This window comes from Anarhichas minor, unplaced genomic scaffold (assembly GCF_050575085.1).
Source record: "Anarhichas minor isolate MPS153535 unplaced genomic scaffold, ASM5057508v1 ptg000010l, whole genome shotgun sequence".
Classification (NCBI taxonomy): Eukaryota; Metazoa; Chordata; class Actinopteri; order Perciformes; family Anarhichadidae; genus Anarhichas; species Anarhichas minor.
Genome location: NW_027466456.1, coordinates 6904400 through 6927664, shown reverse-complemented (window position 1 = coordinate 6927664; position 23265 = coordinate 6904400). Strand labels below are relative to the sequence as shown.

Below are 23265 nucleotides of genomic sequence, written 5' to 3'. Positions count from 1 at the left end.
TGGCCCATTATAAAGCTGAATAAATGAAATAATAGATGCTATTGTTTTGAATCTATAAAAATCTTTTTTGGAAATACACAGCATCGATTTTAGCTTTCCGGGAACTCCCTTCAGATTCTTAACACTTGATATTTGGAATAAGAACCCAGGTGGACACAGTTGAAAAAAAGAGGCAAGCCAATCAGATTGCTCCTTCCTCCTTTGGCCAATGACAGACGCCACATTGTTGTCAAATTTGTCTAATGAAAACGTAGGAGCAACAATAGAGAGGGGAGAGAGGGATCTGTATCCACTGACGATCTCTGGAGGAAGTTAGTGTCTCAGGCTGCGGCGAGTAGCAACCTCGACTCCTCCTGGACAGTTTAAACTTTCTACTGGGGAGGAATGGTCGCTCCTCTCGGCTCCTGCACTTTTCGGATTTAAACTCGACAGTATCTTAGTATTTTTGCATCTTCTGCAGACTCCATGCACAGTTTACATTAGAGTTTCGATCATAGCTTTTTTTTTGCACGATAGTATCCTCAGCAGAACGACATCGTTGACTTTACCATTTGCCCAGAGATGACCCGCTGAGCAGATGTGAACGGCTCACAACTAGTATAACTAAAACAGATCGTTCAGAGGAAAGACGTTTTCTTGTTAGTTCAGTTACATCAGTGAGGAACAAAGGGCATGGATCTGAGACAGGAGCTCCCCACAGTCTCCTCTGCCTCTCAAATCCACTCGGCTGCAGCAGCAGCGATAGCCTCCATCCCGATGTCCATGGCCGGGACCCTAATGCGCGGCCCTCAGCTCATCCTGCGCGCCACGGACAAGTACCCGCGCACCCCGAAGTGTGCCCGCTGCAGGAACCACGGCGTGGTGTCCGCGCTGAAGGGCCACAAGCGCTACTGCCGCTGGAAGGACTGTATGTGCGCCAAGTGCACTCTGATCGCCGAGAGGCAGCGGGTGATGGCGGCACAAGTGGCGCTGCGGCGGCAGCAGGCGCAGGAGGAGAACGAGGCGCGAGAGCTGCAGCTGCTCTACGGCACGGCGGAGGGACTCGCACTGGCCGCCGCCAACGGCATCATCCCACCGCGTCCAAGCTACGAGGTGTTTACCTGTGTCAACAGCGACATCAACTCAGGTGAGTGGAGCAGCCGGAAGCATTAAGAATAAGAAGCGCAGGTCTTCGTTGTTATTATTTTTCTTTGAGCAGGAGAAGTGTAAAAAACCTACAGGCGTCAGTTATGCCACTGGCAAAAGAAAAGGGGAAATAAGTGAAAATTGGCTATCTCAAGTAACACAAACGCCTCAATATTGTTGATTATTCCGTCCATTTATATGAAACTGGTATAGTCTATTTTATTGAGCTATATGGATGCCAAGACACCTGATGAGAAGATAGTGATTTTTTGTTTGGCAATCAAATGTGTGCCTTCGTGTATTTTATGTTGAGACTGACCCGGTGATGTTTGTACTGAATCCTAATGTTTAATAGGTGTTTTTATTTCCTGACTTTTTCTGTTGCTGATTAATTCACAGGATTTGACTCTCTATCGAGTTAACTCGGCCTACTGTAATGTTCACATGTTGCCCCCCATCTTACCCACTGTGGTGTTCTGAATGTGTCAACAGATTCAAGTATCCAGAAGTACGAGCTGTTTCCAAAGAGCCAGCTGTCCGCATCCGCCACTTCTCAGCAGAACGTGGGGAAACCGGCGTCCACCGAAAGTGACTCGGCCCCGGGCATCTCTTCCCCGGACGGTCGACATGGAGGCTCTGGTTCAGAGAACGGAGACAGCGAGTCTTTCATAAGCTCACCGGTGTCCAAGCCTTTAAAAGACGGAGGGGAAACTCCTCGGTCCGTCAGCTCCCTCGGCTCTGATTCTGGCTCTGAGACCGACAAGGATGAGCAGGATCCGTCCCCGTCCTCTGCGGCCTCCCGGCACATGAACGCCATCGACATCCTGACCCGAGTGTTCCCGAGCCACAAGCGTAGCGTCCTGGAGCTCGTCCTGCAGGGCTGCGGTAAGGACGTGGTGCAGGCCATTGAGCAGATCCTCAACAACAGCGGCGCGCAGGGCTCCAACAAGGCCGGGGCAGGTGAGACATGGACGGCCGAAAGGGTGCTCCAAAACGCGCACCAGCCTCCCCCGTCCTCCGCATCCACGATCGCCCCGACGAGGCCCATGTTGCCCGGAGCCATGACGCTCAGCAACCGCTCTGCGTTCTCTCCCCTCCAGCCAAACTCCCCGCACTTCGCCGACCCCAGCACCTATCCTCTGGGCACCCACCTGGGACTGAACCCGCTGCGGCTGGCCTACTCTGCGCACAGCCGGGGACTGGCCTTCATGACGCCTTACTCCACCACCGGGTTGATGCCCACCCTGGGCTTCAGACCCCCGATGGAATACGCCTTTAGCGACCTGATAAGGGACAGGACAATGTTACACAAGGAGCAAGGCTATTCCAGCGGCCTGTACGGGCCTTTGGTCAACAACACGCCGGAAAAACCGTGAGGCTGCTGGACTGACCAAACGGACACATTGCATTGTATTTGTAGCCACAAGTGTTGAATGTTTTGGCGACAATCTGTGATGTGTTTTGGCTGCAGGCTACTGTAAATAATAGGATTGTCTGGCTTGTAGTTAAAAGGTCCGAGAGGTAAAAAAATAAAAATAAATAAACTCACTTATGTGTAATTTTCAAAAAATAATTTTATATGTTTGTCTAAGAAAGATTGGATGACATTCATGAACCTGATCAATAAAATAACCGGAAGCTGAAAATATATTTATAGATTCCAAAATACATCCACAATAAAGGAAAGTTTAAAAAAGTAAACCCAGTTGCACAAAATGCTAGAATATATAGCTACACATGCTGTTATTACTGATTTTTTATCTCAATTCTGCAGCAGGATATAAAACAAAATGAAGACACAATGACATGATTTATCCGGTTTTTTTTCATTTCTTTCAGCTGGTTGGTGAAACTTAAGTGCACATGAGATTCTAAATAAAACTTAAAATAAGCATTTCTCTCACACACGTATGAAATATTAAATGAAGCAAAATTAAGTTAAATATAACATGTAGATTATACAGATATTAACCCCATTTCCTGATGTACAAGTTGAACTAATGATGTGTAAATGCCATCCCTTTTTATTCTTATGTATTATTTCACTTATCTCACATATTTCTTTAGCTCATTTCCAACTGCCTGTATTATATATCGCATTTGGTAATATGGAACGCTCTGCTACGTTTTGACTTTTCATTTATCCTTTAGTCGGCTCTAATATTTTGTGACAAAGTGCTGGATCAAGTCAGTTCATCTTCAAATGTTACAAGCTGTGCTGTCACATTGTATGAATATGCTGGAAATAAATGTTATTTTAAAGAAAGTGGAAAAGCATCATCATTTTGTGTTGAGATCAAACACGTGTTACACATTTTCATTCGTGAAGGGAGCATCAAGAACAAGGCGTGTTGTTACGGCCTCGATGCACAAACTGAAAACCTTCCAAATGTGTCAGTGTTTTGGCCTCTGGCGGGTAAAACCTGTTTCTGCAACCAAACATCAAAACATTAGAACAGTAAATCCACAAAGGTCTGCTGGCAGGTGTGTATAAATCATGGGAAAACAGGTAGCGTTTCAGATAATAAAACAATTTTGAGACAGGCAGGCTATATCTTTTCACCAAAATTACGCATGCATTTTTTTTTTTACTGACTGGAGTATTGTCTGTTCTTGCTCAGTAAATACAATAGAAACAATCTGCATTCTACAAAATCTCAAGTCAAGTAGACAAACAAAAATAGCATGCTGATATATTATGAAGTTTTTGTAACACAGTGTCAACAGCACACGGATGACTTAAACCTGAGTAAAACACATTGCACGCATTTCATAAAGTGCGTTTTGTTTTGTCACATCTTTTTAATAAAATATCTGTTCACTGCAGAGTCGATTTTTTTTAAAATCTCTTCCTTGTCATCGTAACCTGATGTTTCATACATATTATAGCGATTGTAAATAAACGTTGACAAGAGTGGCTGTGTGTAGTGAAATATTTACTTTTTATGACGGACCAGTTTCAGCAGGGGCCTTTTTGGTTTGTGGGCTGTCCATTAAAAAAAAGAAAAATGTTATCATGACGTATTCATTATTAGATCAGATAAACCCCTAATTATAAAGTAGTTGATTGTACAAAACAAATCCAATATAGTTCAGTGACAATCCAGAAACAAGTAAAAAAGTGTGAAGTTTGAGCTCATTCATTTCAGTATAAGACACACTGGTGAATGAATTCAAACCAGACACATTTTTCGTTTAGAAGTAATGCTTTATTTATTTTCACATGACCAAATCTAAAACGTTGAAACGTGCATAAGTGTATCATATGGACATAATTGGACCTTACCATTACAGGGTTTTATCGGAGGGAAGAAACCGACCTAAACATGTTTTGGTGAAACCTACAAATCCTCTATGAATCCTCCCCCCAATAAAATGTCTAAATAACATTATTCTGTAAATAACGATGTCCCGCTGGACGTCATATTTTTTGCCGCTGGTTATATTGGTATAGAGATGACATCAAGTTTACCTCCGCCACAGAAAGCTCCCCATTTCCAAAGAGCAGTGGCGCCACCTGCAGGTCAACCAATGTCAGTACCGAGGAGTTTGTCCAACTACTATTGCGTTCCAGCGCGGTGAGCGGTAGAATTAGCAATGCCTGAACAAGGTGAGCAGAAAGCGCGTGCGGCCCTGATCTGAATCAGGTGTGCGACAGCAGAGCTGAAGCATATAAACCTGCAGGAGAGCCCACAATACACCAAACAGCAAAATTACAAGTTTGCTGCTTACTGCCACGGAAACATTGATTGTTATTATAAATAATTTCTTAAAAAAAAAAAAATCTTTATACTAATAACTCGCATCCTGTCAATTACCCTGAACACTCATAGGTCTATAGTGAACATACATGCATGCAGTGTATATTTCTTAGCGGGGCCAGTCAAACGCACCTCAGTCATGAAACATAATTTTTACGAGATATTGGAGTTAAAAGATCTTTAATATTACATCCTATAAACTCATGTGTTTCACTCATGTCTAATCAACTTATGTCACTATGTAAAGTTCTGGGTGCATATAGGAGCAGTAAAAACATTTCCACATCATAGATGAATGTAAATGACAGAAGAGAAAAATGTGGAAAGACAGTTTGGCTGGACATCCAGCAGAACAGCCATCATTTCAAATGAAATGATCACCACCAATACTGTTGAGGTTGCTTATGTGGAGGATGTTCACTCCCTTCATATTGAGGCAGTTGTGTGTGACACAGACAGCACCACTAGGTGACAGTCTTGCCTAGCAAATGGCTTATAGTGCTGCTATAGAACACAGTATTGTACATGGCAGACATCTGTAAGACCCAATGTACAGTGGGGCCATAGAGCTGCATGTATTAATGAAGGATTGCTGTGAAGTGTGGAGTTTTAAACAGAATCTTTATTCCCACTCGGAACCATCATCTGTACAGGGTATGCATTTTGTTTTAAACACACCCACAGTTTTCATGTGTTTGCTTCAGTTACATTTATTAACAAATGCTTGATAAACAGGACCTAGTTTTATTTGTGTGTGTGTGTGTAAACATACATTACACACATCAGGTGCTATTTTGATTTGCGTGCTCCAGAACATACAGTGTCCTCTGCTGGCCACTTGTGTGCAAAGCACTGAGAAAGAGTATTGCAGCCCTTCTGCCAAACCTGAACAGGATTAGCCTCGTTGTTGCCTGATTAACACCGATTCAACGGTATTTGTGTCTTTTGATCAGTTACACTTATTGTGTGATCCAAACAACAGCAGACAGCAGCACCTGAAGGTAAACACTGTGGTTGGCATTATGTGTGTTTGTTGTTTAGTCATTTGTATCACAGTGTTGATATGACTGATGTTAGACCTTTGACCCCTGCGGCCCCAGAGTGTGAGAAAGACTGAGAGAAGGAGGCGTGAGAGTCAGTTTTGCAGAGGAATGCTGATCTACTACAGTGAATGCACAACTATGTTTTCCATTCCTCTATTCTCTGTGTTCACTAATGAATAATTAGACACTGGCAGATAAATGGCTACAGGCTCCCAGAGTGTATGGGGGGGAGAAATCCATTTAGGTTATTACTCCATACATAAAACCCATTTTCATTTTCGGAGCCACTGTTTGGTTTACTGTCACAATAACAAATAGATAATGGCAAAACAAACCAACTTGAGAGAAAAACAATTGTGCACATTCTGCTCTGAATTCAGAGGCTTCACCAGGAAACTCGCAGTAAAAAAGATAAACGAATAAACTAAATAGATAAATAAATAAATTCTTGTTGGGCTACAGTATGCACATTTTACAGCGTTGCTGGCTCACCAACAGTAGCACCGTCTCAATAATAAAGCTACCAGTGTTCAAATAAATACAAACTGTTGCCATAGACAGGAGTTGAACTCATCTACACTAACATCCGCTGTTATTTTAAGATAGCTGGTATTGTGATTAAATGGTGCATTCTCAAAACAAAATGTCTTGTTATTTGGTACAAAGCGGTACAAAGTGACAAATGACCCTGAGGCGTTTAGGGCCCGTAGGAGTCTGGGGCGCTTGGCAGTTTCCCACTGTGAGCGAAATGTTTTGAGAACTGTGATGGTTCCCACCGTCACATAAAATGTCACGAAGTGTGTAGAAGTGGTAGAAGGGAGATGAAAGCACAGGCAAAAGGGGGAATGTGTGTGTGTGTGTGTGTGTGTGTGTATGTGAGGGGTCTTGGGCCTGAGCAGTCAGGTGAGCAGTCATCGAACGTGGGCTCCTCGCTGTATGCGTTAATAATAAAACACCCTTGGATGGTATTGATTCGGGAATCTCATTCCCATCTGTCCTTCGAAGGGTCCTTTCATCATTCTGTCTCGCGGAGCGCCCTTCACTAACCTCACCCCCACCTATTGCCCCCTCTTCCTCTTTCTCTCCAACCTTCCTTCCATCACATGCGGCGTCCCTTTCACATCAAAGCAACTAGTGAAACCTCTGTTTTCCTGTCATGAGTCAACACAAGATTTTACGACCTGTATACACAGTGTTGCCCATGATCTGGGTTTTGTGCAGGTTTAGGAATTTCAATTTGGTGAAAAGGAGTATTTGTGAGTTTTCCGTGGCACATATCTACAGAGTAAATGCCTTATCACAAATCCATTATTTTATCTTATGATATTGTAAAAAAAAATGCATGTAAGATAAAACCATTTTTATGTCTTGTCCTTAGAGTCTGTAACTGACATGATGCAAGAGGCCTCTACATTGTGTTTCCAAAAGGCAGCAGAGGATGGAAACCTGTCCACCATTTTGAAGCTAACAAGGACGCAGTTGGCAACTGTAAAGGTATTCCAGGTAGGCAAATATGCTCGGCACATGGCGTAAAATCTGTATGAATGAATCTGCAATACAGAGTGTCGACACAGGCCCACACCTATCGTCGATATAGCTGACTGGGTCAAGTCAGCAACTCTATATTTTGGCCAAATCAGAGTGCTGATCACAGATTTGTGTGCCACAGAAGCTATAGCGTCGCACTGGCTCCCTCCTGCGGCAAACAAACGTTGATGATACTTACATGTTTTGTAAGACTTTGTACAAATGACTTTACATCACCGCCAATACACTTACAACTTACAACCCCGCCAAACTTTTTAGTTTAATTTTGCCACTTTGAATTTTTAAAGACATGTAAAAGCTTAAAAAATTCCCATGTGGAATATTTACTGATGTGAAAATGTTTTAAGCCTCTGTTAACCGCAGACCTTATTTCAGGCATCCATTGATAAACCAAATAAAAAAACGGACTTTGAGATGAGGGAACCGGAAGTGCAAAAACTGGAAAAGTCATTTCCAGTTTTTAGGACTCATTCCTGTAGGCTTGCATTCCTTGGTCTCGAACTGTGACTGGATAAACCTGTTTTTTCATGTTTGTTGGGCCTCTTCCCATCAAGTACAGTACATATAGCACACTACAGATGGCAGCTTCTTTATATTTTGCCCAGAGACACAGAATCCAACCTGAACTACTACACTAAAATAATACCTGGCCCCAGGTTGTTTGGGGTGATTTGATGGAACAAAACTTTTATTTAATGTTATCCACCATTTGATCACAGCATAAACTAAACATTTTCAGGTTTTGAATAATACATTTTGACACAGGACCCCTCTAGAAGATGACTAAATAATGCGACACCTCTTTGATATTGTACGTTTGAACAAGTAATCCAATGACCAAAAACCAAATGTCACAAAGTGAACCTGGTCCAGATGGCCCCATTGCCTGGTTGGCAATCCAAACTTTGCCAGAACCAGCTCACATTTGGTGTTCTGACACCAGGACAGATCCAAGAAAGCCAACACACAGCTGCCATCAACCTGACTTGACTGGCTACCTGTGAGATCACTTTTACAACCAAATAGTACACAAAGGGTTGTTATATATACCCAAATTAGGCCCTTACTTGTTCAGCATGTTTCATAAGGGCTCCTCGTGTAGCCCACCCTGGTCCCATTATTAGCTCAGCAGACTGTAAAATGGTAAAAAAAAAAAATAATATTCTAATGTTGAGAGGCATAAAGAGACCAGCAGCAGTTGCCAGCGAGTTATCTGTACCCTGCAAGTACCCAGATGGCCTGTATGTATTTATAGTGTGTTGGTTAAATCTGCGGCTGTTGAAACCACAAACACCACAGGCTCCTTCTTTCTGCGGGGCAATTAAACGGCACACAGCTGATGTTGTTTAAAAAACACATACCTACAAAATGTTTTTTCAGAGCAAAGAATCCTCATCTTCTGAGAATCTTCAAATGTATTTTTTTTTACCTACTTTCACAGTCCCAGTGGTCCCAGTGACCATGCAAACATCTGATTCAAGTGGGAAGAAAAGCGGAACTGCAGCTACCGGCTTTATTTTCTCCAGTGACAGCAGTCATAATAAAGTAGCAGGTGCGCTAGGGGGAAATTGGGGAACATGCACATGGGTGGGTGGCGTGTGTGCACGTGATTGGCATGGAGCTCTTGGAGATGCTTCATATGAGTTTTAAGGATAAATGGACGTCAAGCTGTGCCGACACAGCATGAGCACACTTAATCTCCTCAAGTGGAGAGTGTCAGTCAACACTGCTGGGGCAGATAAGGTGTGCTGGAATGTGAAAGTGTGTGTTTGTGTGTGCATTGGGTACCCTATGATTTCTGTTTGTGTGTGCATAAAATCCTACAGAAGATGTAGTCTTTCTTGTCAAGCATGCTGGGCTCCCTACCTTTCATTGTCATAGTAAACATGTTCAATTTAGAGACTCTCTCCTGGAATTGTTTGATCACCACTCCTGCACACAATGTGCACAATTTCTAATGTTTTTCCTTCTTCTATTTGTTGTTGATTGTGAAGTATTAGTGGAGCATATGTGTGTGTGTCTCAGCAGCTTCTCGCTAAATGTTTAGCGACATTCAACTGACTGACAGAAGTAGGTCTGTGTGAGAACAGCTCTTCCCTCTCTCTGGCTCTTTTCCTAGTGAGATCTCCTCCACAACATCTTCCTCACAATCATGGAGAGGTTTGTCACTCCTCTTCCTCTCCCTCTGTCTGTATTCCTCCTCACTCTGCCTTTCGCAACGCTGCTTCCATCCATTTATCTTTCTTTCTTTCTTTTACTTACAGTGTTTGCAGCCTCTCTGCTCTGAGTGAGAGTCATCAAATGAAGATTAAAGACGCTTCTGTTTCCACTGACAAGCACACACCCACACACACACACACACACACACACACGCACACACACAGTCAGGCACACGCAGAGAGACACACATTCATGCTGAAGTACACATGCAAAGAACTTTCTCACACACGCACGCACGCACACACACACACACACACACACACACACACACACACACACACACACACACACACACACACACACAGTCGCCCCCTCGGGAAACCTTACACAATTATGGCTAGAATGGGATTCATTCTCAGCCTTCAACAACTCATTAACTGCATATTGCAAATCGTACGTTTCAGCAGAAAGCATTGATGAGGAACAGCGAGAACGGGGGCTTTGGGAGAGACCGGCATCATTTTAACGTGTGTTCAGAATTTATTAGCATATCACATATGATACACTGCATGTATATTATACATTGAGGGATTGGAAAGAAATAGCAACAGTGCTTTTTTTTTAATAGACCTGCAGGTCAAATATTTGCAAATGTTTAGCCTTTTTTAATGTGCATGAAATCTATGGTAGAGTTTGTCATATTAGGACAATCCAGATAAGCTGTTGAATACTGATACATAGCATACAACAAACAGACATGTAAACCATAAAAAGTATTCCCACACTGCTTTATCTGATTCTGCATACTTAGTGTACTGGCTTGTTAGTAATTTAACTATTTACTAAAGTATGTATTGTCATTCAATTGTCCTTGGCTTTGCACAGCAAATACCAGATCTCTTTGTCTCACAGTTAGGAAGACAAGTGCAGAACCTGAAACAGAAAAGCAAAATGTATACTCATCTTTTGTTTTAATTTAGTTTAAAGGGGTTTAGAGTTTCCTTATCAGTCTGATTGGGGAAAGAAGTTTGTGTTTTGAGAGCGGAGCAGAGAGAGAGAGAGAGAGAGAGAGAGAGAGAGCTGTGCAGCTGCAGCAGGCTTCAGCTGATACGTGACCAGCTCATTAAAGTTTCATTGGCTCTTTGTTTCCCCTTTGGGTTATCCTTCACAGACCAGGTACTCTCACTCACAGGAGCTCATCCAGTGCCCACGCATGTGTGTGGGTCTGTGCGTGTATGTGTGTGCAAGGGTTGAGATGTGTTATGTCTTTTCCTCTCATGACACACCCTTCTCGGTTGAGCTGGAACAAAGAACGGAAATGTTTTCATTCAAACACACACAAAGTCCTTGTATTTGTGTCGTGCCCCAGCATCGGTTTTAAATGAAGATAGCATGCAGGAGTACAATGGAAAAAGAATGTTCTTGATGAATCTTTTCTGCAACGTTACACGCACACTCATTAGCACACACTGTGCTAATGAGCCACTGAGTCTCAGATTAGCACATTCTTTCTTACTGGTGTTTCAAATGAAGATGGGAGATTGGATAGGTTAGCAGTGTTGTTAGCATAGCTTGGTGGAGCAGGAGGGGGATCCCCTAACCTTTCCTCCAGCGCCATCAAGAGGTTGACCGTTTTGTGTTTTTAGTGAAATATCTAACAACTATTGGATGGATTACCATACAATTTGGTACAGATATCCACGCTGCTATGGTGATTAATTGTATTGATGTCGCTGATGCCTTAACTTTTATTTTTTGTGCCACGAGCAGGTCAAAGTGTTCAATTATCCTGTGAAATAGTTCCACATGTACTAGATGGGTTGGCACAACATTTTGCAGGAATTTGTATTCCCAAGAGGATGCATCCTAATGACTTTGTGAAAGGGATCCCCTGACTTTTTCTCCGGTGCCACCAAAGGTTAACATTCGTTTTTTTAACAAATGTCTCAACAACTGTTGGATGGATTACTTTGAAATGTGTTTCACACATTCGTGTTATCACTTTGGTGATCCCGTCACTTTCCATACAACGTCATAAGCATGTCCAAATATTTATTTGTTTAATACTTTGGTTTATGACCAAATACCTGCGACACTAGTGCGATTCCCATCAGCCTCAGCTGTGCTATGTGTTAAGTGCCGATTAGCAAATATTAGCATGCTAACATGCTAAACCAAGATGGTGAACATGGTAAATATTTAATCTGCTTAACATCAGCGTGTTAGCATTTGCATTGTGAGCATGTTAGCGTTTAGTTCACTGCTGTCACAAAGCAAAGCTTCACAGAACTGCTGGTGTGACTGTTGACTCTTAGTCTTGTTAATGCGTGAGAATCATGACGACATTTATCAGAGAAAACCTGCTTGTGACTGAGTGAAAATAGAGAGCAAGAATGAGAGGTAACTTGTTTTCTGCCAATTTAGCAAGAGTGAAACAAAATGTATGGATTTATTTTCATCATTACCTCAGGGATGAAAAATAAAGTTTTTCTGTGGTTTCAAGCAAACATGATGAGTTTACTGCTGGATGGGCTTCTTTCACAGCTGCTGTCACGTGGCTGGTACCTGCTTAGATAATAGTGTGATTGAATTAAGGTGTTGGAAAAATCTCCTCCGGGTCTTGGCAAGCGCTGTGCAACATTCTCAAGTGTATTTGACAATTCATTTGTCGAGCCAAGAGTTATTTTTCCGAGACAGGTGTTACTAGGTAGATCATTATCAGAGCAGCGACATCCTCCTCCGACGCTCAAACGGGTGTCAAGTGCAGCACAGACGCTGAGGGTAGGCGTTGTTGGTGCTGGTCCTCCAGGATTACAGCGGAAAACAAACTTCATGCACACACACACACACACACACACACACACACACACACACACACACACACACACACACACACACACACACACACACACACACACACACACACACAACTAAACACACCGACACAGTAGTAGAAGAAGAAGAGTGATAAATTATGTTGTTTTGGTCTGTGGATCTTTGTGAATTGAATTGAGAAAAGTGAAGATAACAGGAGAAGTGTGGAGAAGACAGAGATGAAGAGGAGAAACAGAGGGAAACTGGGTCAGGCAGGAGAGCGAGGAGGTGGGGCAGAGGGGAGGACTTGACTGTAGAAACATTATTGACACCCCCCTTCTCCCCCCTCTAGCATCCACCCCAAGTCTCTGAACAGCAATTACACCTCTCCAAATTATGATCTATACCGGCAGAGTGGACCTGACCACGGATGGAGATAGATGGAGATGGATTGAACTCCAACTCCTCCCTCCTTCCCTCCCTCCCTCTCTTTCTCTCTCTCTCTCTCTCAGATTTGCCGATGGAGACAGATGGCGCAGAGTCCCTGGCCTCGGCCCCTGCAGATTGATTATTGATCAGGGGGACAGAGATGGATCGAGGGGTGGAGAGGACACCGAGGATCAGCGAGAGGGAGAGGTGGAGGTGGAGAAGTGGGAGGATTTCAAGGAATTTATGTTTTAAGAGTGGGGCTAAAGGATGTCAGGAGGAGGAGAGGAGGGTGAGGAGGGTGAGCTTGTGGGTACGGCAAAGGTTTTCGTTAGCTCAGCCATCACCTTGAGAGGGAGCTATTGACTAAGCTCTAAATTTATAGCCAAAATCTGAAGTGTTTTGGATTCTGTTCAGGATTTCCAAGTCATAGCTCATTCTTTGTCAATGAATGTCCCACGCTCACTTTAAATAGACGTTAATCATTGCTCTGGCTGCTGCATATCTAAAAAGCAAACCTTTTATGAATGAAGAAGAAATGACTCTTTATAATGACACTTGGGGGCATGCAGGTTGATTTTCGGGGGGGTCACAAGATTCATTTTGCAGATAAAGAATCATCTAAACTTTGATTTCTGTTGGATATATGAAAACTGTACAGTACGTCTACTTATCACCCGTGAGTGTAGGCTAGTTGTGTGTGAGTGGTTGCCCCTGTGTTGTGCTGACGTGTGGGGAAGGTGAAGCTGTCTCCCCCTGCCAGACAGATGGCTATCAGCGAGGCTCCAGAGAGTTGAGTGCTGCTTTGCAGCGGAGCCAAGAGGTTAAGCTGCAATCTTCACTGTCTTCTCTCTTATTTTTCCCTCAGTCGCTGTACCTTTCATCTACTCTGTGAGCATTTGAGTGTGTGTTTGTGTGCTCATTTACTCCCTTTGCACTCCTACAGTACGTGTGCATATCAGTGTGCGTGATAAAGGAACAGAAGGAGCCTGTTGGCTGGTAAGCGTGAGTGTGCTGGAGGCAGATACTGGAGGAAATAAACGACATGCAGGCAGCTGCCCAGCCCAAAGTTTACACTGGTGCCATCACTGATGGCAATTCCTGACTGTGTATCGCCCTAAAGTCATTATTGAACTTAAAATGATTCTATCCATCTCTCAACATTTACCAAAGTGAACACAAACACCGGAGAAATACATCATTTTGTATCTACAAATCCTGACTTTAACTGCTTTCTTCTCTCTCTTGATTTTCAAGGTGGTTCCAACACATCCATATGTACTCCAGCCCGGAGGCAGAGTGGGAGTAGTGTCCCACGAGGAAGCATCTTTTTGGGCTTCAGGAGGGAGGACTGGGAGGATGCAGGATGGAGTTCTGGGTTGCTCAATTTGCCCCTGGAGGCTTTATTTAGTCACTAACAGCCTGAAGGAAAGTTACTAAATTAGTAATTGCCTGTGTACATGTTTCTTTTTGTGCAATTTTTTTTATTACAACAGACAGCATCTGGAGGAAGCATTTTGTAACCAAACAGTTTTTACAATAATGAAACATAATAATGATGTCATAACAGTAACATTTCCGTAAAGCGGCTGTATTCAACATTTCAACCACAAGACCAGTCTTTAAGACTGCAAAGATTACGTTTGCAATGTGTTTACAAATTTAACATAGGTCGCGTGCTTATTTTAAGCCAAACCATGATGTTTTTTCAGCTTGACCTTCCCCACGTGTCAGCACAACAATTAGTGGTTTGTTGCCTCTGTGTCTGACCCTAACGGGAAATTGTTCCACATAATGCGCTGTTAAGAGGTCGTGATTATTTCTCGTATTTCTGTGACATCACGTTGCAAATGACGGACAGCCGCTGAACAAAGTGGAGCATTTAGCAGCTGAAGAGACAGATATTTCCCGCAGGAAGTTGGTGGAATCCTAAACGGAGCTGAAGGGAAATATTTGGCTTCCATTCATTAGGTGGCCAGAAACACAACTCCAAATGGAGGCCAATGTGTTCTGTGTCTGCTGGATGTGTAAAGCCCTGATCAGACAGAGTTACTGTGATCTGAACAGAAAACAGCAGGCTTGGAGACTAATTAGTGCAGCACTTGTGATTCTGGGTGAGTTGTGTTCATTTATCTAAACTGTACTATTAACAAATAGGTAGGGTACAGTTCATGGTTTGTTTTAAGTTAACATTGGCGTTGCCAGCACTGCAAAAAATGTATGTTCGGGCAACAAAAAGGCAGTGCGCTCTGTCTGATCAGGGCCTAAAGAAGCACACAACTTACAACTTACACATAAAGTGATATATGTCAGCTTGTTTCTTCTGCCCCAAGTGGCAAACAAATCAGTTAAAGCAGGTTTAAAACTGATTTAGACAGATTTTAGCGCTGGATGTGGGGCTGGTGCATAGTGTCCTATTAACATAAATTCGACATACAAATGTTTCATGGGACCGTGTGATGTGAGTGCATTGTTGCTGAAACTACATATCTACATTCATATAGTATTTAGAACATAATGTTTGCACATATCCACAGCCCATGAAATAAAAGCTGGTAGACCAGCTCTCTGCGATTTAGCTGGAGTGTGTAATACATCCTGACGTTTAGCAAGTTTTTACAGCGTTAAAAGGCTGCTTTCAGCCACATTACACATGCACATCTCCAGGATTGACTGTGTGGCAGTGGGGTTAATGAAGTTTCTCTCCGCTACGCCACAGAGGAGAATTATCTAGTGAAGCGGAAGATGGCTGACACTCTTTCTGAGTGTCAACAAACAGTGGGGGAGTCCTCCATAAACGACAAGACGTAGCTGGCCCTATTTAGCTGCATTACGCTGCCGTCTCACCAGTATTTGGTGAAAATGTAATCAATCTCACCGCACAACGAAATGAGTGCAGAAAATGAGAAGGAACATGTGTGCAAACACACATTCATACATTAACATCACACCAACAAACATGCACAATCATATTCATAAATACATACAAATAACTTGGCTGGCCGGCTTTTAAGAAAGTTCCCCATCCCTCAGATCACAGTTGGGGGTGCGTAGATTCTCCCGGAGTTACTGCCGTCAGTGAAGGATGGAGGGAAATTGTGCAAATTAGGTGAAAAGACGAAGAGGATGAGAAAGTGCGCCGCAGAATACAAATATAAAAGAAGTGTGAAATATCCTCGAGGCCTCCTGGTGTATCAAAGAGCATGGCCAGCTGTGTGTTTACCAGCTTACTAGCGTCAACAACACACACACACAAACTCACGCACACATGCAAAGCCCTTAGATAATCGCTGAGGAAATCTCTCCGCCATTTCCATTTGAAATAGATAGAATTTCTGTTGCTTTAAATGTATATGGAGAGATAACTCCCATGGCAAGAAATGCAGGAATATGTGAAGAGACACTTCAATAGGTGTTGCCAGGGATGATTATGTGTGTGTGTGTGTGTGTGTGTGTGTGTGTGTGTGTGTGTGAGTGTGTGTCTGTATATTGATATGTACATGCTATCAAAAGAGTTTGTTGTGAAAGAAATGTTTTATTCACTGTTCCCCTCCTGATGTTCCTTTCTGAGAAACAGTTTTTTTTTTCTGTTTACTGAGAGACAAGCCTGACCTGAATGAGACGAGGAGAGAGAGCGAGAGAGAGAGAGAGAGAGAGAGAGAGAGTAAGCATTTGAAGCCAAGTACATAATGATGGACAACATGGTAGAACTGTGGGTGCAATCCCTCATAAACAGCGTTAGGAATAACAAATTTACCAATACATTCTGTACAAGCGCAGAGTCCTAATGCAAAACACAGTGCATCCATTTAGAAAAATATATCAGTCCTGCCCTGTAGTTCCTCACTATGAATATAGATGATCCTTTCGGAAAAATAAACCAAGGACTCAGGTTCATATTCTGACCCTACTGTCGGGTCAACAGTAAACAACAAACATAACTGGACGTGTACTAAAACATATTATGTTGTAAGAGTAGATGTAAGAACATATTCGTATGAGACCGGTCTGGTTACTGCCCTTCACTAACAAATTGTCGGAGTGTTGCTATTCATCTGTCCCAAACGCACCCAATGTCACAACACTTAATGCTCACATCACCACGCAAGCATTGTTCCTGCACAATGTGCTAGAGTCTCCTTAGACTCGGTGAACATGTAGGTGTTCAGCTAACGCTACTGAAATCTAAATGTAAAATATGAGCTTCTTTAATCTCCCCTTGCTTTTACAGTCACATCTCCCTCAATCTCCTCCAAAAGGCTGACAGTGATGAATGTCCTCATGTGGAAGTATGCATTGCCTCACACTGTGAGTGGTGTCAATACATGGAACATGGGATGACAATATTCTCAGTCGGAGTGTCTTTGTCTCCCTGCGTCTCTCTTTTGTGGTTTCTCTTTCTTCCTCTTTGACTTGCTCTTTTTCTCTCCGAGAGAGAGAGAGAGAGAGAGAGAGAGAGGGAGAGAGAGAGAGAGAGGGCAGAAATGGGAGGTGCAGATGCTCCTCTGAATAGGAATTTAGGAAGAGCTCAATATTGTCTGTGAGCTTGATGAAAGGCGGGAGAAGAAAGACTGGGGGACTAAAGGAAAGGGTGAGCGGAATAGAAGAAAAGGGTAAAAATAAATTGTGAATAATGTATATTGCTGGCCTCCTAATGCTTTGCTGTTTAATACAGGCCTAAATCCCTCAACTTCTCGTAAAAAACTTCAACAATTTCGCAGTCGAGTAATCTTCCGATTTAATAACCTTAAGCTTCCCTAGCTCCATAAATCTGACGTTCTTACGCCTTCCCTCCCCAACCTCGCCGTCCCCTCCTCGTCCCCCTTCCCTCCCTCATTCCAAGCCTCTGTGCATTTTATCTCCATAATAGCACAAAGCGGCGCGAGCAGCCTCGGTGGGAGAGATAAGGGAAATTCCTGCCCGTATTTTAATAGCTTCGCTCAGCTATCTCTTCTCACCAACTCCTCAGGAGCTGCCAGCCAGCAAACTCACCTTGGACGCAGCACCCAGAGGAGAATCCTACAGAAAGGCACAACTGCTGAACCCCTGGTGTGTGTGTGTGTGTGTGTGTAGGTGTGTGCACATGTGTGTTTGGTGTGTTTGTGAGTGTGAAGAACAGAGTGCTCAGTGCTTGTGTGGAGTGTATGCCTTTTACTGTGTTTGTGTGTGCGTGCATTTGTGTCATAAATGCATCTGAATGTGTGCATGCGTATACATTATATGTGTTGTTTGGAGTGCAAGTGACAAATATTACTGCTAAATGTGTTGTAACCTATTGTACCATTGACTGCTGACACATTTCCACAGAGCTACTTAATACCTTTTATTTCTCTGTATATTTCATCATTAGTTTAAAATGGGATGTCCCAAATCAACTGTGCTGAAATTACATTCCATATCAATATTTATTTAATTATTCTTACAATATCCACAAATGTAACAGTAAGGTATGGTCAAGATTATGCAACTAAAACATTTTGTTATCGTTGCAATAACATCGTCAATGGTAAATATTTAAAAAATGGCATTTACTTTGGTCATCCAAAGCTGTAGCATCATATTTTAACAGATTGCTTACACATCGTTATTCTTTGCCTATAACTACACATGTAAAGGGAGCACACCATTCTGCACTGGCACTGTGTGTTGGCACTGAAACAGTCCAGTATCCCTGATTATGTTCACATTGGACAAATCTGAAGCCCACTTACTTCCAGTGCCAATATTCAATGTAAATGCAGAAAGTATTGTCCCCTTTAAGGCCCCCTCTACACTGTGCAAATATGTTGACAGTTGACAATGGTGAGAGAAACATGGTGAAAGCTTTTGTAGTCATTCCAACATTGGGGGTCTTAGAGTCTCTAAGACACGTCCACTGTCGGCCGACTCAGAGCTTTGGCGAATGAAGGGAAGCTGTGTCAAAATTCTGAATGTTAGAAATCTAAGACCAAAATCCCACAATAAGACTGCTGCTTCCACCGACTTAAAAAAAAAAATACACGACACGAAATGATACAGAATACACTAGTAATTCTATAGCCAGTTGCCCTCTTTTCCCTGGACTTAACAATCAATATATTCTCCACCTTTTTTTAAATGTTATTTTCTAAATTGTGTTTGTTGAATTTTTTGGTCATTGCAAATAAAAAGAACAAACAATTACAGAAATCTCCCCAATAATGACACATTTCTGTAAAAAGAGAAACTTTACAAGCATAATATTGAATATAAACAAGTACGTAAAAATAAATACATTATTATGTATATTCATACATATATCTCCCCCCACAGCTTGAGAACTACCAAAACAAAGGTGCACCGTGTTTTTCTCGCAAGCCAATCAGAGTGGACTGGGCTTTTTCGGGAGTAGGGCTTAAAGAGACAGTCGCTTAAACAGGACGTTTCAGACACAGGGTGAATACAGGTATATTCAGACAGAAAGTATGAGAAAAAAGGAGTTGCTTGAACATTAAAGCATGTAAACATGTTCAGTAGAATCCGAAATACAAGTAAGAACCAGAGAATGAGCATGATTTGTCCCCTTTAAAAAATGTAACAGGTGAATATTTACGCTGTCCCTGACACTTCGAATACTGACACTAGAGGGGTAGGCCTACGTCATAGTTTGAAGCTTAGGAGCACTGACCAAGCTGCAGTATTTGATGCTTTGGGGTGAGAATGCGTTGACTAGAGATACAGTACCACCCCAATATCCCCAATAATGTGGCCCCGACTAACCAGTAGGAGTCGCTAGAGCAGTGAGGAGCAGATGATCCCTCAGTGGTGTCACACCTACACTGCTAATTATTTTTGATGGAGCGCTGAGCCAAGCCAGAAGCGCTCCGGGAATTATACATTTTAAGAGTCAAGGACACAGACATCAACATTCCTTAATTTTTTGGGGGTCTTGGGGGCCGAGCCGGGATGAAGGTAAACAGTGTATCGTCCCAGCAGAATCAGCCGGTAATGGCATTGTTACCTTCAGGGACCACTTACAGTAAAACCAGCACCTGTTTTTGGAGTCCAGGAACTTAATTCAATTTAATCTCTTGCTCTGAGAAATTAATGAAATCATTAGAGACAAATTGTGTTTTAGGTTTTTGACCCTGTTGCTGATGTTATTATCTGAAGTGCCTTACTGTAGGGTGGGCAGGTAAATGACCTGCTGAAGGAGAATTAGGACAGGAGACAAATAGCTGACGTGGAACACATGAGCTGCTGTGGGAATCAAACCTGCAACCACTGGAGTTCTTTGTATCAAATGACGGAATCAGGGTCTATATTATTCACCACATGAGTTAAAATACGAGAATGACAGAGCCCGGCTGAATGTTTATAACTGTTATAGCTTCATGTACTGTGGTGATATGGATTCTATTTACCTATACTAATTAACACTTCAAAGGGAAAAGATTTAAAATTTGCATTTCACTGTCAGGAAATCCTATTACATTGTTTTGATGTGCGCCTGCCAGAAATGAGCTCAGCACACAAAAGCCCACATGTTCTAATGACTTTTAATCCATCTGAGTCAATAGCAACGGAGGTGTTTAGGAATATTAGCATCTTCTGTCTGAAAAATTCCTGACACAACTATTCCTGACAACAACTGCGGGACCTTTCGGAAGTGAAAAAACAGAGAAGAGAAACCGGCTCAGTTCCATCACACCAGGAAGTGTGGGCTGCTGCGTTGTGATAGGCCGGTTGCCAGCGAGGCAGCGTGACAGAGTGTGGCGCTCACACACTGTGGTGACACCGTAGCCCAGCCAGAGATGCTGTAGGATCCCTGACACAGTGCGTGTATGTGTGTGTGTGTGTATTCGTACAAGCATTTTTGTGTGTGTAGTGGATGTGTGTGGCAGGGAAGTGTGTGTTTGTGTGAATATGCATTTTGTGTAAGCCTTATTGTGTGTGTGTGTGTATGTGTGTGCACGCGGTTCACTGGCCTTACTCTAAATGTACTTCCTCTGTGTAAGCAAGTGTGTGTGTTGTCATTAATATTTTCATTCCAATGAACTTGTGTGTTCTTATTCCAGCACAACTCCGCAGGAAACACAGGAACACACAGACACACATCTAATGCAGCTCAAACACAACTTCATACTTAAATGCATCACTTTTAGTTGTTTGCCCAGAACCGATGAGAATTGGAGGGAGATCCAGAGAAACACAGAAGCCGAAGCAACAAACACAGATTTGGTGTCTGTTGGGAAGCCAGATTTTAGAGCAGGCCAGTTGCCACTACACACACACACACACGCACACACACGCACACACGCACACACAGACATATTCACCCATGCACCTTTTTACGAAATCTTTACATGAGTGAAGGATGAGGCACTTCTCAGCTGCTTTCTCCAGCATTGTGTAAAGAGTGAACCACGATGTGTGTTCATGTTGAATGAAGATACACATTTGTGTGTGTGTGTGTGTGTGTGTGTGTGTGTGTGTGTGTGTGTGTGTGGGGAGGGGAGGTTGAGGACTGAAGAGTGAAAAAGAAAGAAGTAAAAGGAATGAAATGGTTGAGCTGGGGGAGGATTAAATGCTGACATTCTGCAGTTCTCAACGCCCAAAAATACACCACCATCTCTCTCTCTCTCTCTCTCTCTCTCTCTCTCTCTCTCTCTCTCTCTCTCTCTCTCTCTCTCTCTGAGGTTTGGCAGTATGCTCTGGCAGTTTTGGTGTAGAGAGGATTTGCCTGTAAGTCACTCAGCTTTTATGTAATAGCCCTTTGCAGCGTTCCAGGGAGGCATCTGTGGAGATGCGACTGAATCGAGAAGCGAGTCGGGCTGCTCCGCCGACTGCAGCTGCCGGGGCTTGTTGCAGGAAGAAAATCCCAGAGAGTGGGAGAAATGGGGAGAAATAAAGAGGGAGAGAGAGAAGGAATGAAAGGGCAAAAACTGTGAAAAGCCAAAATTTCAAAGAGGGAGACTGGCTGGGAGATCATCATGTGGCTGCAGGCCCAGTCTGTTGCCTTAGTACACGCTAGATTGAGGTTTTCTAATCTTTCTTGCCTCCTGTCTAGAGCAGTGTTACTCTAAGCTGATGTGGTATGAATAAGTGGATACATGCCTATCTCCTTCTTTGCGCAATTTATTGTAGTCAGGATGTAATCCATGACTCACCAACACAACAGAGCATCACTGGGGGCTGGGTGGAGGAAAGAGTGGAGAGTTTTAGTGACATTGTGTCCATTGTTTTCAATTTTACAACTATCAGTTTGAGAAAGAACAGTTTGTAGTCAAACGTTTATCATTATTGTTTGCAGACATTTTCTTTTTTTGGTTAGAAGATATAAATGCAAAATCTGTCCGTTTTCATGAACGTAACATCAGGTGGATCCTTCCCCTTTTATAATTACAGATGCCAAAATCATCATATATTCTTCTGTACATCTAGTAATGATTATTGTCTTTTTGACTTTTGTTTTTTAAGCAACAAAAGAGTCTTCACTTTGTCCAAAATGCAGCAGCCAGAGTCCTTATTACATCTAACAGGTTCAGTCATATTCCACCTCTATGGATTTATTTTTGTCAGATACCAAAACAAACCACAGCCATTTTCAAAATACTCCTTCTTTAGTATTACTTATAGTAGTCCTTTTGATTCAAGAGACTTCTACCTGATAAATAGTAACTTCAGTTTTATTCTTATTTATGCAGTGACTCTGCCTGTGTGTGTGTGTGTGTGTGTGTGTGTGTGTGTGTGTGTGTGTGTGAATACCCATATGTTTGAGTCTGACGTTTGTAGGTCATCTGGAAAGTGTGCAGAGACTCCTTTGGTTATGTATGAATACATGTCACTGTCATGTTTATTAACACACACGTTAGCTGAGGCTCTCTGTCTCCCTCCTCCACCTCTTAGCCCTCACACTCTCCTTCCTGTGTTTGCACCAACATGTCTTGATCTTTCTAGTCCGTGTCCTGCCTCACCTCTCCACTAGGTGCCCTCACTGTTTCCCCCTTCTTTGCTGTCACATGATCAGTCACCTGCCTGCACACTTGGTCTCAATTGGTCATTAACTCACAGTGTATAAAGTCCCAGGTTCCTCTGTTCAGCTGTAAGCCTGTCAGTGTTGCTTTGCTGCTGGTGTCTCAAACTTCTTCACTTGGTTTCCCCTCAATCTGTTCCTTAACTTTTACCCTTTGAAAACCTCTTGGATTTGTTTGCCTGTTCTGACTGATGTCCCACTGATGAACCGTAAGCTTGCTTATTAACTTTTTACTTGACTGTGAGTTTGTCTCCACAGTCTAAATTGTAACAAAAAACACAAGACAAGTAAATTTAACCTGAAAGAGCAGCTGGTCTCTAACAGGGAATTATCATGTAGTCTTGTAATGGTACATATTTGTTACCTTGTGGACAAATTACAACATGGAAGAAAC

The 23265-nt window shown here is 42.7% G+C and overlaps 1 protein-coding gene across 1 annotated transcript; it reads left to right on the top strand.

The window, feature by feature from the left end:
* The first annotated feature begins 672 nt into the window (after positions 1-672).
* dmrta2 (DMRT-like family A2) lies at positions 673-2635 on the top strand. Its single transcript, XM_076088603.1, has 3 exons — positions 673-1130; positions 1168-1173; positions 1625-2635. Exons 1-3 carry the CDS (start codon positions 673-675, stop codon positions 2499-2501), a joined length of 1341 nt encoding a protein of 446 aa, XP_075944718.1. The 3' UTR covers positions 2502-2635.
* Positions 2636-23265: the final 20630 nt, after the last annotated feature.